The 17,288-nt window shown below is 42.0% G+C and overlaps 1 protein-coding gene across 1 annotated transcript in view; it reads right to left on the bottom strand.

Moving 5' to 3' along the window:
- Positions 1 to 15,982, bottom strand: part of CLRN1 (clarin 1) — a 43,854-nt gene extending 27,872 nt beyond the window's left edge. The window contains exon 1 of the mRNA XM_061418894.1: positions 15,713 to 15,982. Coding sequence (XP_061274878.1) covers positions 15,713 to 15,965 — 253 coding nt within the window. The 5' untranslated portion in view covers positions 15,966 to 15,982. The remainder of the gene's footprint in view (positions 1 to 15,712) is intronic.
- Between the last annotated feature and the right edge of the window lie 1,306 nt (positions 15,983 to 17,288).

Raw genomic sequence — 17,288 nt, 5'->3', positions numbered from 1 at the left:
CTTTGTGTGAACCCATCAGGAAAACCTGCTGGTTCTGCCTTCAGAGTCAGACTATGTCTCCCTGTCTCCACTGCTCCTCCTGGTCTAAGCCACCAGTATCTCTCACTTGGAGGACTGCAAGGGCTTCCTAACCGGTCTCCCTGCCACCACCCCTCCATCCCGCACTCTGCTCTCAACCCGATGGCCAGTGGGATCTTTCAAAAGTGAATTGGGTTATTTCAGTTCCCCACTTAAGCCCTTCTGGTGGATTCTCATCTTGCTGAGTATAAGCCAAGTCATTACAATGGCCCTAGATCACCCACACACAAGGTTGGACTTCTTGTCAAACCTCTGACTTCATCTGCTGCCTGTTTCCTTGCTTGGTGTGCTCCAGCCACTGGTCTCATTCCTGTACTTCAAATGTGCCAGAAACACTTCCACCTCCGGGTCTTTGCTTGTACTGTTCCTTCTGCCTGTATATCCCCTAGATATCCTCACAGCCTGTTCCTTCAGCTCCATGTCTTTACTTAGATGTCACTTTCTCAGGGAGACCTTCTTTTCTAAAAAATTATTTATGTTTAATTGAAGAATAATTACCTTACAATATCGTGTTGGTTCCTGCCATACATCAACATGAATCTTAAAGTTGCAACCTCCTGCCCAGTCCCCCACCCCCGCACTACCAACCCCTTTCCTTGCTTTTATTTTTCTCCACAGCAATTATCACCATCTGATAAATTGTATATTTTTACTTGTTTGTTTATTTCCTCCATAACATGAGGACAAGTGCCTTGGTCTATCTTATCCACTGCTGTCTTCCTGGCATCTAAGGATGCTGGCAGAACAGTATTTCCCAACATTTTTTTTTCACTATTGCTTCTCACCCCAGGAGTCTTTTTAGACATTTCTCCTAATCGCCCTCCACTCATGAAATTTTAATACCACAGATATACTATGTATTGGTTTCTGTATTATATTTGTATGTGTACTGTATACCATATAATATACACTTTTTGAAGGAGTAGGGGTTTTTGCTTGCCCTGAAGAACTAATTTTCACCTCCTTTGGGGGTTTCTGCTGCTGTGGAGAATGCACCATGTAGCTGCTGGACACGTGTGTGTTGGGTGGATATGTCTCGCTCTGGGGAGGATGTAGGGGCAGAGCCTGGTTAGCAGGTCTGGGGTTTTTTGGTGGAAACCAGTGGTTCTGATGGGAGGGCGTTAGTGCAGCATCTGTGAGGAGGGAAGGAAGGAGGGGAGAGGTCAGTCCAGCCAGAGACCACAGGGCCAAAGTAGATGAAGAAGCAGGTTGGCAGTTTTAAGTGTGTTGGGAGTTTCTGGTTGGGAACCAGAATTTGTCCTTTGAGTCAGGCAGTCACTGGTGACCTTAATAGAAGCTGTTTCTGGGGTTGGTGGTAATCGAAGCTGAATTGAAAGAGCTTTTGGAGAGAATCTGGGACAATGTGGAAATAGAATAGTTGCCAAAGGGATGAGAGGAGCTGGTGTGGGTCTTTTTTTTTTTTTTTTTTTTTAAGAAGTTGAAAGACCTGGCTGGCAACTAGAATGGAATTTCAAATCTCTTTATTAAAAGAAAAATTTTAATCCAACATACTTGGGGGATTGTCAACATGTTAGATGGAAACTGATGGCTGTTATTTAATAATAAGGTTTAAAGTTTGGAATTTGTGAAAGAATCCACATCAAATGTTAACATGACACAGCTCTTTTTTGTTGCCAGGGTGGGAGAATGGGGCAAAACGGACTTCCTGTCTCTGTGTTTCTGTTAGTTTGTCCAACGTTCCTGCTGTTTATGGAGGGAACTTATAATTGAAAAATGTTATAACATTGAAATGGAAATTAAGATATGAATTTCACCTGCAATCCCATCAACATAAAAAGCAAGCCTTTCCTTTGTTTTTTTTTTTTTCCTTTCAAATATATTACTGTAATCATAATGAAGTTCTGAGGTCACATTCTGTTCTTTTTATTCAGGATATAAGCAATCCCCATGTCACACAGATTGTCTTCATAACTACCATTTAGATAACTGCATGGATTTTCCATCAAACTGCTGCCCTGCTGCCCATTAGGTTGACTTCCATTATTTCTGCATTATGGTTACTGTTTCCCATGAGCATTTTCAAGTATATACCTTTTTCTTTCTCATTATAGGGGTGGGTGATGTGCAGGAATAACCTTTTTGGAGGCATTCCCAGGAATAGAATGACTTGGGCCAGAATATTAAGAGAACACCATCTAGATATGTAGATACAAGGGAATCTAAAGACAGTGAGTTATATTCTATAACACTCATGTTAAACTCCTGGTTCAAAGCTCAATTCCTCTTTGGAAAGTCTGGAAAGCAGAGATTTCAGACAAGATATCAAGTTAGAAACAGAGCTAGAAGAAACCAGACGTTGAGTTGACTCTCCTAACAGAATAGAAGGCGCCCAGGTCATAGGAGGGCTTCTCTGGTGGCTCAGGTGGTAAAGAATCTGCCTGTAATGCGGGAGACCAGAGTTTGATCTCTGGGTTGGGAAGATCCCCTGGAGAAAGGAATGGCTTCAACCACTCTAGTATTCTTATCTGGAGAATTACATGAACAGAGAAGCCTGGCAGACTATAGTCCATAGGGTTGCACAGAGTCAGACATGACTGAGCTACTAACACATACATACATGCATATACAAGTCATAGGAAGGCAAGGGAACCCACATGGCTGAGCACACAGAGGAAAGCTGTGGGACCCTTGTGACTGCAGTCTGCTCTCATGAAACAGCCGAGTAAGTCATAAGGTAACGGCTTGGAGTGAAAACACGGTCACCGTGGTGCTCTCTGGAGGAAGTTTACCCTCCTGCCGTCATTCAGTGGGAGGCTCTGTTCCTCAAGCTGTATGCCTTGTGTCTGGACCCCCACTCTCCTTGAGCCTCTGAACTGTGGTCCCCCCATCCCCGCAAAGCCTTTCCCAGCCTTTCCCCCTTCTGTCCCTCTTTGGATATTCCAGATTCCCCAGCTCTTAAGCACCCACCACGCTCCAGCTCTGTCTCCCTTAGTCTTATCTGGCTTACAAAAGGCTCAAAGATACCTAGTGAACCGAACTCTTCCATTTCAGAGAGAAAACAGAGGCCATCAGAAGATTTCCCACATCTAGGCCTACTCCTGGTGCTCTCTGACCCTTTCCCACACTGTCCTTTCTGAATCCATTAATCATCTACCTGTCCCATCTGTCTACAGCCTTTTCTTCTTACTGCTGTATCCCGTCAGTGTAGACTTGTACTCAGTATCCTCCCATTATATGTACGTATGTATACACACACACACACACACACGTAGACACACACACACACACACCCACACACCCTAGCCTGGCCTTAGGACTCTTCTCACCACTCCCTGTCCTCAGTCTTCTCTGGGTCCTTACCTCTCCTTCCCTCCTCAGCTCCCACAAGGTCCTTTCCTCCCCCTTCCTACAGGAGGACCACTGCATCAAGACTGCTTTAGCAAAGGTCCCCCGTGACCTTCTGGTATAAGATTCAAAGGACCATTTTCATTGTCTCTCATGTGACACCTCCGTTGCTCCCTGGTTGAACATTGCTCCTCCCGTGGTTCCCCCTCAGCCAGGCCCTCCCAGTTCACTGACCATCTTCTCTCCTCCCCTTTGCATGTCCTTCCTTTTCTACCTAGAAATATTAGCGCTTTCTAGAACACATCTTCTTTTGCCTTCTCATTTGACTCCCACCTCGAGAAGCCTCCTCTTCAGTTGTAGCTCCAACTACTACCTCCAATCTGCCGGGTCCCACCTCTCTGCCTTTGCCCCAGCCTTGCTCATGACCTCCATATCTGTATAACTGATGGACGTCTCTTGTTGCTAACCCATACGTGAACTCATTAAACGTGACCAAAAGTCATTCCACTTCCACTCTAAACTGTCCCCTTCTGTACTTATCTTGGCAAGTGATCCCAACCATCTAGCCAGTGGAAGCCTGGGGTTCATCCTCTATCACCAAGTTCTGTTGATATTTGCTTCTGATTATTTTGGGAATATTTGCACCCCGCTTCCAGCCTTCTGACAATGCTTTGGTTTGGACCTCCAAATCTTGGAGGTACCTTCTGACTATACTCCCTGCCTCTCTTTCAGTCTTCTAATCTGTCTTCTGTTCTGACACAAACCTACTTAACATCCTTAAGTGGTACCCCAATGCCTACAAGATAAAGTTAACCAGTGAAGTCCCTCACATTCTATTCTCTTCTTCCTCTCCAGCCTTACCTTCCTCCTTCTTTTGTCTCTCACGTGTCCTCTGTGCTCTGGCCACAATAGGCTCTTCCTATGTTGGTTCATGCTGTTCCTTTGCTCAGAATGGCTTGTTCAATGCCATCTAGTGATATCTAACTCTAATCCTTACTTTCCTCTGATCTCTCTGTGCCTTGCCCTGACAGACAGTAGTTCCGTTTCTTGGAACTTTGTAAACAAAAATGATTGTGTTGATGATAATGATAATGGGCACGATTACACCGTCCATAGTTCTGGTTCTTCCCCCTTCTGGGCCCATGGGGATTTCATGTTTTGGCTCCTTTGAGGGCCCGGTCATGTAACATCCTTGGTGTGTGTCAGTTCCAGGTCAGAGAATTTAGTTGCCTGGGTGAGAGCTCTTTGTTACAATAACTGGTAATATTACAGACGGTGACTGAAATCCTGGAATAGAACTACAGCTAATCTCTGATGAATATGTACTGTGAGCAACAAATCAATCTTTGTTAATTTTTTTTGGGGGGGGGCTGCCCTGCATGTCTTGGAAGATCTCAGTTCCCCAACCAGAAATTGAATCTGGTCCACAGCAGTGAAGACCCAGAATCCTAGGCCATCATGGAATTCTAAGTCTTCTGTTGATTTAAACCTATAATATTGGACTTCATTATTAAAACATAGCCTCACCCATCTTGACTGAGAAAACTGTACATACAGCTCTTACAAGTGGTCAGTTATTTAAAAACACTTCTGCTAGATTCTTGGGTGTTTAGGAACAAGTACTGTCTCATTCCCCTTGAGTCTAGAAGAGCACTGGAGCACGTAAGCACCGATGATCTTTTCAGGGGGTGGTGAGAGCACCATACTCTAACTTACAAAGAATTTGTATTTTACATATGAAGTGACATTGTTTTCAATAGATCATTGGAAAGTAATAAGAATAAGATTTTTTTTTAAAGCTGTTTGTTTTTACTAACTGCTAAGTATGTTCTTTTATTGCCATTAATCCATGCTTTATTTGATCTCTTTAAATGTATGGCTTTCATTTCAGTTGCCTTAAAATTTATTTCATTTCTGTCTCCTGGGTTCTTCTGCTGTATTTTATCCCAAAACCTTGTTCTCTGTTTATCTCTTACTGATTACATCTTTCATCCTGCAATTCTTAAAACAGGACTCAGTAAACCTGGTCTAAGCCTCTGTTTAGGCACTAATCAAGAGTATGAGGCGGTTAGAATATCACACATGACCAAAGGAAGAAGAGGAGGGAGCTTGGTGGGAAGAGAGAAAAATAGTTAGACATTAATCAAAAGGTGACAGGCTGGGAAAAGAGTAGCTTTTGGAATCGGAAAAGTGAAAGTGTTAGTTGTGCAGTCGTGTCTGACTCTTCGCAACCCCACAGACTGTAGCCCGCCTGGCTCCTCTCTCTGTCCATGGAATTCTCCAGGCAAGAATATTGGAGTGGGTTGCCATGCCTTCCTGCAGGAGATCTTCCCAACCCAGGGACTGAACCCGGGTTTCCTGCATTTCGGCAGATTCTTCACCGTCTGAGGCACTAGGGAAGCCCAAGTCTGAGATTAAATCTGGTTTTGCCACTTACCGCTCATGATGCTTCAGCTCCTTGTCTGTAAATGTGGATGGTAATATAAATAAGTTGCAGAACTTTTGAACAACACAATATCATTTATATGGAAGTTCTATAAATTTTACATAATCACTTAAGCATTTTTTTTAACATAATGAAAATGGCAGAAGAGTTGTATATTTACCAAGAGTGAGATACTTAATGGACTTCCCTCATGGTCCAGCAGCTAAGACCCTGCTCTCCCAATGCAGGGGGCCTGGGTTTGATCCCTGGTCAAGAAAATAAATCCCACATGTAGAAACTTAAAAAAAAAAAAAAGATCCTGAACGCCACAGCAAAGATTGAAGATCCTGTATGCCACACGGAGATCCAGTGCAGCCAATAAATAAATGTTTTTTGGAAAAAGAGTGGGAGATTCAAGAGCCCAGTGCAGTGTGAGAGCACCGGCGTTTTCAAGTCTCAGGATTGATCCCTGGAACTGGTGGGAGTTATCCAGCCCATAGGTGGAGCCATATCTGTATATTAGGACTTAATATCCTCCCAGAGAGGCCCTGAGATTACATGGCATTCAGATGATCTGTCTTGCAGCTCAGGGTTTTTTTGTTTTGTTTTTCCCCTGGCCTGACAGGTGACTATTGCTATACATAATCCAAGAACTTCAGATTTGATCACTTATTTGCTCCTTGTCACACACGTCCCTCAGTAACTGATCTACTGCCCCCATCAGATCAGATCAGATCAGATGCTCAGTCGTGTCCGACTCTTTGTGACCCCATGAATCGCAGCACGCCAGGCCTCCCTGTCCATCACCAACTCCTGGAGTTCACCCAAACTCAAGTCCATCGAGTCAGTGATGCCATCCAGCCATCTCATCCTCTGTCGTCCCCTTCTCCTCTTGCCCCCAATCCCTCCCAGCATCAGAGTCTTTTCCAATGAGTCAACTCTTCGCATGAGGTGGCCAAAGTACTGGAGTTTCAGCTTTAGCATCAGTCCTTCCAAAGAAATCCCAGGGCTGATCTCCTTCAGAATGGACCGGTTGGATCTCCTTACCGCCCCCATTCTCACTTCTATTTCCCTATTGCTATTCCTTGCACATTTTCTGATGGCACACCTCTAAAGAGGGGCCCTGATAGTATTCAGGAGACAGGGAAATGGAGGCCAAGATACTAGCTTTATCTTGATAAAGTGTTGGAGAAGGTGGTTTAGAGTGTCCATCCAGTTCCATTGAATTGGTTGGTCTCACACTCCCAACCCCCTCAGCCCGTCAGCCCTCACCTGTCAGCGAAAGTCCTCCTTCCCCCGGGCAGACCTGGCACCCTGACTCTGGCCAGGAGAAGAGCAGACTCCTGTAACTGGTGGGCAGATTTGGAAAGACGGAATGCCTTTGAAGCCAAAACTTGCTCAGTTTCTTACTATAAACCCATCATTCAGATCTGTTGTTCCCTCTGAGCCCAGGTGGGTGTGGATGAAGTGTGAGACCCTTCCTAGAAATACGCCCGCTAAAGGAATGGAAGGCAAGCATTCCAGCTTGAACTCGACCAGAAAACCTCCCAACTGTTTGGGAACAATACTAAACATGACTTCTCCCCCTGCCCGCCTTCTGGTGACCTCGTCCAGCCCTAACACAGAGGGCTCCTGACTCTTCGACCTCACCTGATTCTGCCAGTCTCGGCTGTCATCTGCCACAGTACTTCTCAATCTTGGCTACACATTAGACTCACTTTGGAAGCTTCTAAGCCATCCAGTGCTCAGGCCCCGCCTCCAGAGATCCTGATCCAGCTGCTCAGGGATGGGGCCTTGGCATCGGTAGTTTTCAGGACTCCCTGGGTGATTCTAAAGCACAGCAGGGTTACAGACCACTGATCTAATGATTTAGGTCTCATCGACCCTATCTGTCTTCATCTGGCCAGATGTAAATTGCAGGTGACACCATCCGTGAAGCTCTCAAAACGAAGGCAGCCTCTGACAATGATGTTAGCAATGGTGCCACCTCTTCTTCCTAGATTAAAGCCGTGGTGGTAGCTTCAGAGGTCCTGTTTTTCTTCTCGACTTGTCCTTCGCATGAAAGGGATGTTTCAAAAAGAAGTTGTATTTGGCCCCTTGGTGCTCAGCTATTCATTTTCTTGAAAGGGACTAAGGGGGAAGATTTCTTTCTTCTTACAGAAATGCTCTTTATCTGACTTTTCCCCTCAGCCCGTCTGCAGCCTGTCATTATGAAAATCCAGTAAAAGACATTTCTTGACATGAACTCAGTGCATTCATCTCCTTTAATATCACCCCGAATCTCACACCCAGGTATCGAGCCAGGCTTCTGATGGCTCCATGGTCAGGGAGAATGAAATCCATGACCCCAGCACTTAAAAGGAAGAGACTCGATGATATGATAGAACCACTTAAAATGCAGTTTTCTCAGTACCTCGCCTGAATTTCTTTCAGCTGAACTCTACCTATCTGACTCCAGCCTATGGGAAGCAGCCCCATCAGTGAGTCTTAATCACCCACAGTGGCTGAGGGACGGCAGATGCTTTGGTGCATATGTGTCTCCGATAACAGAACCCATTTAACTGCTCCGAATCCACAGGGTATGATTATGTTGGGGTAATAACTCCCAAGAATGGCTTTGCCACAGTTATAACATGCTGAGAGGGAGTGAAATACGAATCCTGCATAAATTAGTCTGCCAGGTACCGTTAGCTATTAGTCAGTGCTATCAGACCTGTAATGAAAGGGTATCACACCACAGCCACTCTGGCTGTTTAGCTACATGACTGGATGAAAGGCAAATCTGATGTTGTTTCATTTAAATGAGTTTTTTTTTTTTTAATCTACCTGTTTTTAGCTTTATGAAATCCCTAATACAGTTCAGAGATTAAAATGAGCTTTTATTTTTCATCTTTTGAGAAAAGAGATCTTGATTTGTACTCTAATTCTAACCCATTGACTCCTCATATCAGTTTTTATAGTGAATCAAATGTACCTGCATTTTTTTTTCTAATTCCTGCTTCTGTTTTGAAACCTGTTCTTGTGACCTCTGGAAGGAGCCCGCCATTTTCATCATTACCATGGTTAAATAATTATTGTAGTGCAAGTAACTAAGTGGGGCTTCCCAGGTGGCATGGGTTTGACCCCTGGGTCGGGAAGATCCTTTGGAGAAGGAAATGTCAACCCATTCCAGTATTTTTGCCTGGAAAATCCCATGGATAGAGGAGCCTGGCAAGCTATAATCCATGGAGTCACAAAGAGTCAGACACGACTGAGAACATGTACTCACACAAGTAACTAACTTTGAAGATCTTACCATGAAGGTTTTCACTGGCAGAGATTTTTAAATGAGCTAACCACAGTTGAAACCTGGTGTCTCTGCCTTCAGCGTTAACTATCAACATCAAGATAATATAATTATATAACCCAAAGTTTAGCCACAAGCATGTGACCTGCTCAAGCTAGATCCTGGCTTACCTATTTTATTTTCTAAAGGTCAAATTGGGGCTGAAATATCAGGGCCACTGAAATGTGAAATAAAGAGGCAATGAATGAATTCAAATCTGAAGGCCAACTACCATCACTTGGTTATATGAGAACTAGGTCGTGTGAAGTACTAACACAGTGCTTTTTCATCTGTGAGGTTTTTTTTTCTTTTAAAATAAACTGAAGTAAAGTCGACTTACAATATTATATTAGTTTTAAATGTATAGCATAGTAGTTTTATCCTTTTATAGATTATACTTCATGCAAAGTTATTATAAAATATTGACTACATTTCCCATGTTGTATCTTAATGGTAGTGGGTAACTCTTAATCCTCTTCGCCTACTTTGCCTCCACCACCCATCTCCCCTCTGATAACCACTAGTTTGTTCTCTGTATCTGTGAGCCTTTTTCTGTTTTATTTGTTCACTTTTTATTTCAGATCCCACATATGATTGAAAACATATGGTATTTGTCTTTCTCTGTGTGACTTATTTTACTAAGTATAACACCCTCCAGGTCAATCCACATTGTCACAAGTGGCAAGATTTCATTCTTTTTTATGACTAATATCCCATTGTATATGTAAAACATATCTTTTTTTAATCTATCCATCTGTTGATGGACACAGTTTCTATATCTTGGCTATCCTAAATGATGCTGCTAAGAACATAGGCTTACATATATCTTTTTGAATTAGTGTTTTTGCTTTCTTTGGATAAATATCTAGGTGTGGAATTGCCAGGTTGTGTGGTCATTCTATTTTTAAGTTTTTGAGGAACCTCCATACTGTTTTCCATAGTGGTTACCAATTCCCACCAACAGTACACAATTTTTCCGTTTCCTCCACGTCCTCAGCAGCCCAACATAGTATTTTAAATAGGTGGTGAAACTAAGTCCTGCTTGTACATTTTCCTCATCTCTTTGCATAATGTATGGAGACAGAAGGTGGTAGAGGAATGAGTAGATCAAGAATTTCAATCCTAGGTCTGCTACTTACTAGGTCTGTGACTTTGGGAAATTTTTGTGACCTCTCTTGAGTTTCCACGTCTTCCACTTCTATTTGTTCAAGGGAAGCAGGATCATAACGCCTCCATCTCAAGGTTGGAGATCATGTATGCAAAATGCCTGGCACCCGTGAGGCACCCAGTAAATGGGCAGCTGAAACTAGTATTTTTTTCTTCTGGATTGCCTGAAAGTCCTTGGGGAAGATGAGTCACCCTCAGAGATTAGAAGAGAAAGCAGGATGGGGGGTGGGGTGGGAGGGAGGCTCTAGAGGGAGGGGATATATGTATAATTACAGCTGATTCAATTTGTTGTACAGCATAAACTAGCCAATGTTGTAAAGCAATTATACTCCAGTTTTTTAAACAAGCCTTCTTCTAAGGATGAAAAAAATAAACGAGAAAGCAGAGCAGCAAATTATAAGAACAGTTTAGAAGACATCCTCCAACAGATAAAGTTCACACACCAGGATTAAGTTCCAAAAGTTCCACTGAGAACCTGCCACACGGAGTTTCAGAAGCAGCCCCATCCACCTCTACTTCCTCTCTCAGGAAAGCACAGGTCAATGACATTACTCACTGTCAGGATGGAGGGTAATTTAAAGGGAAGGCAGGGGTGTGTGTGTGTGTGTGTGTGTGTGTGTGTGTGTTTACATATTTTGTTGCTGTTGTCCAGTCACTAAGTGGGGTCTATTTTGTGACTCCTTGGACTGTAGCCCACCAGGCTCCTCTGTCAATGGGATTCTCCAAGCAAGAATACTGTAGTGGGTTACCATTTCTTCCTCCAGAGGATCTTCCCGACCCAGGGATTAAACCTGTGTTTTCTGCATTGGCAGTGGATTCTTTACCACTGAGCCAACAGGGAAGCCTGTTTACACATATAAGCAAGACTACAATTGTCAAACAAGGCTGATTTTGTGGATTATTTTTTCCAATAAGGATATTAGATGTAGTTGTTAGGAAGGAAGCAGAGATAAATGCTCTTGTCCTGGACTAGCCAAGGAGAACCAGAAGTTCCTTCTCTCAAAATCACCTTTTCTGTATTTCTCACTAATTTGAGGATGATTTCTGCTTAAGTTCTGCCTTTGGGTAAAGAACACCCTTGGAGTGTTAAATATACTAGTCATTCTTCATTTCTTGACATTACCAGTTAATAAAATCAGATTCAGGAAAAAGGAGTTTTGCAGTGAAGATGGAAGAGGAGCTTCTAGAGAAAATGAAGAGGAAAAAATAGAAGGAGGTTGGACAGACTCTCCATGCCTTTAGATCTCCCTTTTTCTCTTTCTCGATAATTCTCTCTTAATTCCTTGAGGGTTTATGGCTGTTCCTGCTCTTTGGAACCAACTAACCCCTCTCCCTAGAATTCCAAACCATCCCATTTTTCACTTTCTCCTTCTTTAACCTGCAATTTTCTACACAAAAAGTGAAAGGTTATGACAGGGGAAAAAAAGAAGCACTGACTTTGATAATGAAATTCGTCTGAGTCCTAATAAATGGAAGGTATTTCAGAATACTTCAAAAATCAGGTGCTTTAAGCATGAGAGAGCAAAGGCACACAAACTCGCCACTTCTAATGATGGTGGCTAACATCTGTCAGTGGAAGCTGTGAGCATTTGAAACTAGAAGGGTCATGCAAATTTAAAGCTGGAGGGACCTTGTCTAGAACAGCCAGCCTCTTGTTATACAGATCATAGAGTGTTTGAACTGGAAGACATGTTAGAAATCACCTAGTTTCACCTCCCATTTGATAGATGCAAGAGCTGAAAAGCAATGAAGTGACATAATTTGCTTCAAGTCTAATCTGCAACGAGTGGCAGAGTGCTGCCCCCATCCCACATTGCTTATTCTTGATAGTGCCAGTTTACCAAACACTGATTAAGCACCCCTTTGTGACATGCGTTGTACTAGGTCCTAGTATGAGGGAGCACCAGGATGCATAATAGCCTCTGCCTTCTTAGGGCTCAGGATCTCCTTGCAGAGAAATCTCAGAACTTTTAATACAGGTGATGAGAAATAGCAGAGTGAGCATCAAGGTCTGGGAAGGAGAGAGGAGCAAACAGTTATTTGGCCGTGAGAAGCTGGCTTTCCCCTTCGCATTAGTGAAGATAGCTAGAACATTACTATCTTCTAATCACTTTTTTCCTCAATGGGAGGTAAACAACCTCTCATTGGCGGAACTGTTCTAATGGGTGAGTGGGGCTGCACAATAGGGCACCTAAGCTGCAATGCCAGAGGGGCCCTGCAGGTTGAGTGAAACAGTACAAGTGTATCCTACCCACCTCCCTCCCACCAGCTAGTCTTCCGTGAACACACTAGGTGTCCCTCCTACCCCCACTGTGCCGGCTTCCTCATGGCAGTACGCTAAGGAAGAGGGGAGAGACAGGCAGTGTTACCAGAAGGCGGAACGTCAAAGACGTTTGCAGCCCTACCATGTGTAGGCAGAGTGATGGGAAAGATGCAGGACATATAGAATGGTGACCAGTAGATCACCTGGAACAGCTGGGATCAGCAGGAGACCACGGGGATAGAACGCCAACTCTCAGTGATGGTCACAGAAATCCAGAATCCCAACTATTCTACCCCAAAATATGTTTGAGAAGCCACCTTCTTGCTCACAGAAGTAGTTTCAATGCTCCCTCTGCAATCTGGGTCATATGCCTTAACTGGTCAAGAAGCTCTGCTTCTCTAAAATATGAAGTAAGCTAAACCTCTGTTAAGCTTTTTACAAATTTTCAATCATAAGGTCCAAATTAAGATGCTTTAAAAAGTATGACTCAAGTTACAAGCTACGAAATGCTGTGATTGGTTAAATTTTGTTTTTCTGATTTAAAAAAAAAAATTATCCCATATGTTTTCCCCAGCTCATTGAACAGTCTTGGCAATGAAGCGATCAGCACATCTAGGAATGATTAATGCCATATGATTCTTGAAGATCATATTTTGATAATGCTCTGCAGTGTTTCAAACCAAAACAGAAACCCACCCACACACCCTGAGCTCAAAACTGATACTTTTTGTCTTGATGGCTACATTTAAAGTTTAAACACCATCATTAAAATTTTACAGGTGACATATCAGGAAAAATTAAGCCAACCAGTCGTGCTGCCTTGAAAGGAAAATAGTCCTTCATTATAATGAATGAAATTGTGTTTTATGTATGAATGCTAGTGATCTCGAGAAGATGAACCGCTGACCCATAAATGGATGAGAATCAGCCAGAGTAAACGAGGCAGAAGTTTTCCCAGCATAATTGTGCAGGCTTACAGGGGAGATTTTTGTTATAATTAAAAGAGACAGAGTGGTCAATAGGGAATATTTAATAGGAGTAAACATGACAACGTTGCCTAACTATTTTCTGGTTCATTCTTCATCCCCATGTTATACTTATATCTGGGTTTTAAAAGTAACACATATGTTGCACATAAAAATAATACACATAAACTTGTACAGCAGAACCAAGCAAAAACTCATTTAGAACATGGACACTGACAACGCCCAATTTATTCCAAATAAACCTCCAACTAAATTTGTCCAGTGCAAAATTTTCTTCATTAGGCTGGAGGAAACATTCAGAGAATCACAGGGACTAATGCAATGGTGTGAGGTAGGCGGGGGTATTGTTTAAACCCCATCAGCTCTGAAACTTCACAGAAAGCAAAGGGACCCCCAATTAGAACAACTTCATTACAGACAGAGCTGGCATAGGACACAGCCATGAAAAATTGCTTCACTGAACTACAGAGGAATGCGGCCCTGGGAGGATTAAATGAGACAAAATATGCATACTGCTTACTGTCAAGTACATATTTAGAAAACATATTATTGTTTTGGAACATATCCTGTGCTATGAGTAAAGTTTATCTTCATTTCACTGTGGAAAATGCAGAGACTCCAGAAAACTCCTGTAGGCTCTCTGCTTTTGTCTAAATTCATTTATGAGAAGCTTTACTCACACTTTAGCTTGCCAATGACTCATGCTTAAATCATTTCACTCATCTTTTTTCCTTCTTTGTCTTTTAATACAGTTGCAATTCGTGTGACATTCTGCTTTGTTCTTACCCTGAACCCCTTGGGAAACTAAACAACTCTAACAGCCCCCTTACCTTAAGGAAATAAAGCCATTCAATAAAAAGGGTGGGGATCCACTTCATCCAATCTAGTCAATGCTGATTTCTTAAAAAGCCGAAGACTAATTCTTGGGGATTTTCTGGAACCCTGTGCAAATTTCTGTCACTTAATAGCCTATGTGAGTTGAAAGTTGGTGTCCAATGGTGCTAAGAAGTGGGAAGGAATGTTGTGGAAATATAAATAGGCCAGCACTGAAATTTAATTAGACACTGCATATGTTAATAATAAATTCAATTAATTTAGCTTTCCACCTATGCTAGAAAAAAAAAATACCCAGGCAAAATAATAATTCATTTTAAATGCCTCAATTGGTAACCTCCTTTGCTGAAGACTGATTTATGCAGTAATTTACTGGCGGTGTCTTCATAAGATTGTTCCAAACCAGCCCATTTGAAATAATAATAATTTCTGAATGTGTGCTGGGAGAGATATAACAAATGACTTCTTATTAATTTTCATTTAATGAGTTGCCTATTCACATGGTAATTTTTTAAAAATTCTCTTCTTAAGACACACAGGTAGTAAATAGTCTGGGTAACACTTCCATTTCACAAATATCGCAATAGGAAAATCTGTCTCTTATGCTCCACGTAATTCAAAGGTCAGTCAGTGGCAAAGTTTCCTAAATATGTATCTAATTCTTTCTCAAGTAGCATGGCACATTATTTTAAATTTCTATAGTCAGGTGATCCAAATTAGGTAAGGAAAAAAGAAAAAAATATTTATCAACAGTAAAGTTCCTAGCAGGGGAAATGAGGGTATAGACAGGAAACAAACTTATGTGCCAGGAGTAAAAACAGCTAGAGTTGGTTAAGGAGCTCATGACACTGGTTCTTTTTTTTTTTTTTTTTAACTTGTTATTTTGTATTGGGAAATCGCCAATTAACAATGTTGGGATAGTTTCAGCTGAACAGGGAAGGGACTCAGCCACACATACATGACACTGGTTCTATTTTAAAGAACAAAACAAAGATCTTCTCTTACACTTTCCTATTTCTCCAAGCTCCCCTCTTTTAAAAATAAGAGCCCATAATTTCCTACATAAATATTAATATTTAAGAATGTTTATCTTTACCAAAAGTTCAATTCCCTGGTAACTCATTAACTGTAAGTTGTCATAAGAAAAATAGAATGAAATAATAAAAACCAGAAAGAAGCTGCTCAGAAGAGATCTATGTATTTCAGATGGTTCATACCTCTTCAACAAGTCCTGCAATAGACAGGGAAGGTTCTTAAAAATAATTTCTTGCAACACTTGGAAGAGCTTGCCTGCACTATTAAATAATTCAAATGGAATAGTTACTTACACGAGAACCGAAAGGGCCTCTTTCCCAGGCCACACTGTCTCACGCCCTCTCCATGGAAAAGTCCGTACTGCATCTCGCCCATGAACTTGTCCAGCTCCTGCCCTGAGGCGTTGACGAGCAGAGCCCCAGTTTTGCAGAGAAAGGTGGCTTTGATCCACAAAGGTGTCCCCAGGGCTGTCACAACTCCGAGGGCACACATGAAGCTTAACATCCCAGCCATGCAAAAAATGACTTTCTTCTGTTGGCTTGGCATGATGAGAAATGGCTCTTATGAGGGTGAGGTTCAGAACTCAGACCTTTGTGACCAAGGAGAAATGACTGCCCCTTTGACTGTGTTTATTATAGAAGCTAAACAGACAAATCCCAACTGAAACAGCAACTTCACCACTGACGGCATCTCTCGCCAGGTTAAATGTCAGAATCCCAGGGTGGAGGCGGCTTCATCATGCTTGCTTGGTTTTTTTTCCTCCTTTTCTCTGCTTCTAATTTGAAATCTTAAGACTAAGAACCTAGAGAATAAACCTCTTTCAAAGTGCCTGCAAGTATCTGCTCTTCAATCCCCTGGTAACAGAGGTCTAAGATAACAGATGGAGTCCTCTGTGTAACCTGATAAATGCCTCCCCTTTCCTCTGCTTATTGTCTGATTGGGTGAGTTGAAACTTTCAGAAACAGGCTTGGCTCCCTTGGTAAATGATCAGCTACTTGAGAAGTTCATTTATTGATGTGTTTTTATTTTTGTTTTTGTTTTAGGTGGGAGGAGAAGAGGAGTTGCATTAGAGGTAGGAAGAATATATATATATATTTTCTTATATATGTATATATACATATAAATATATATATGTACACACGCAAATATACTGACAATTAATTGATTTTGAAAAATGCCCATTGTAGCAGGATAAAATATTGGACTGAATTGGTTTCTGCATGGATCTGAAGCACCATAGACGGACCACTGGGACTCCTAACTCCTTTTCTCCCGGATCAATGATTTAGAACCAGTGTGTCGATGAAGCATTTGATTCATTTTTTTTTTCCTGGCACACAGAAATATGGAGATGCAGATGCAAATATCTAGATTTCTAAATGTTTTCTTTTAAAAAGTTGACTGCTTTGGGATAATGACAAGGGAGTGTAGTTCTGGATCTGAGAAATATCAGAATCTGAAAGAAGACAGAGGCATTGTTGTGGAAAGAATAGATTGTGGTCAGATGGAAGGCACTGAGAATTCATCACTGAAAAGCAAAGGTCCCAGCAGAGGTAATCAGTCAGGGAGACAAGAGGCAGAGGGATGAGCAAGATTAAGTCACAAAGTGAGTTTGGTTAAATTGTCAAGATCTGAAAACTAAAGTTCAGAATTCAGTGACAAATTTTTAACTCTGCATTTCCAGTGAGATTCCTCTTTCTGCAAACAGATACAGTACTCATTTATGTGTGTGTGTGTGTGTGTTTAATGAATGTCTATTTATGCCACATTAGTGTGCTAGGCTCTAACTTACAAAGTGAACTTTTGGTTAGAACTTAGTATGTCTGATACCTTGCCAAGTGTCTTACCTAAATTACCTAATTCTCATGA

The sequence above is a fragment of the Bos javanicus genome, chromosome 1, assembly GCF_032452875.1.
Source record: "Bos javanicus breed banteng chromosome 1, ARS-OSU_banteng_1.0, whole genome shotgun sequence".
NCBI lineage: Eukaryota > Metazoa > Chordata > Mammalia > Artiodactyla > Bovidae > Bos > Bos javanicus.
Note: the sequence above shows the minus strand (reverse complement) of the source record. Positions and strands in the feature narration are given on the sequence as shown.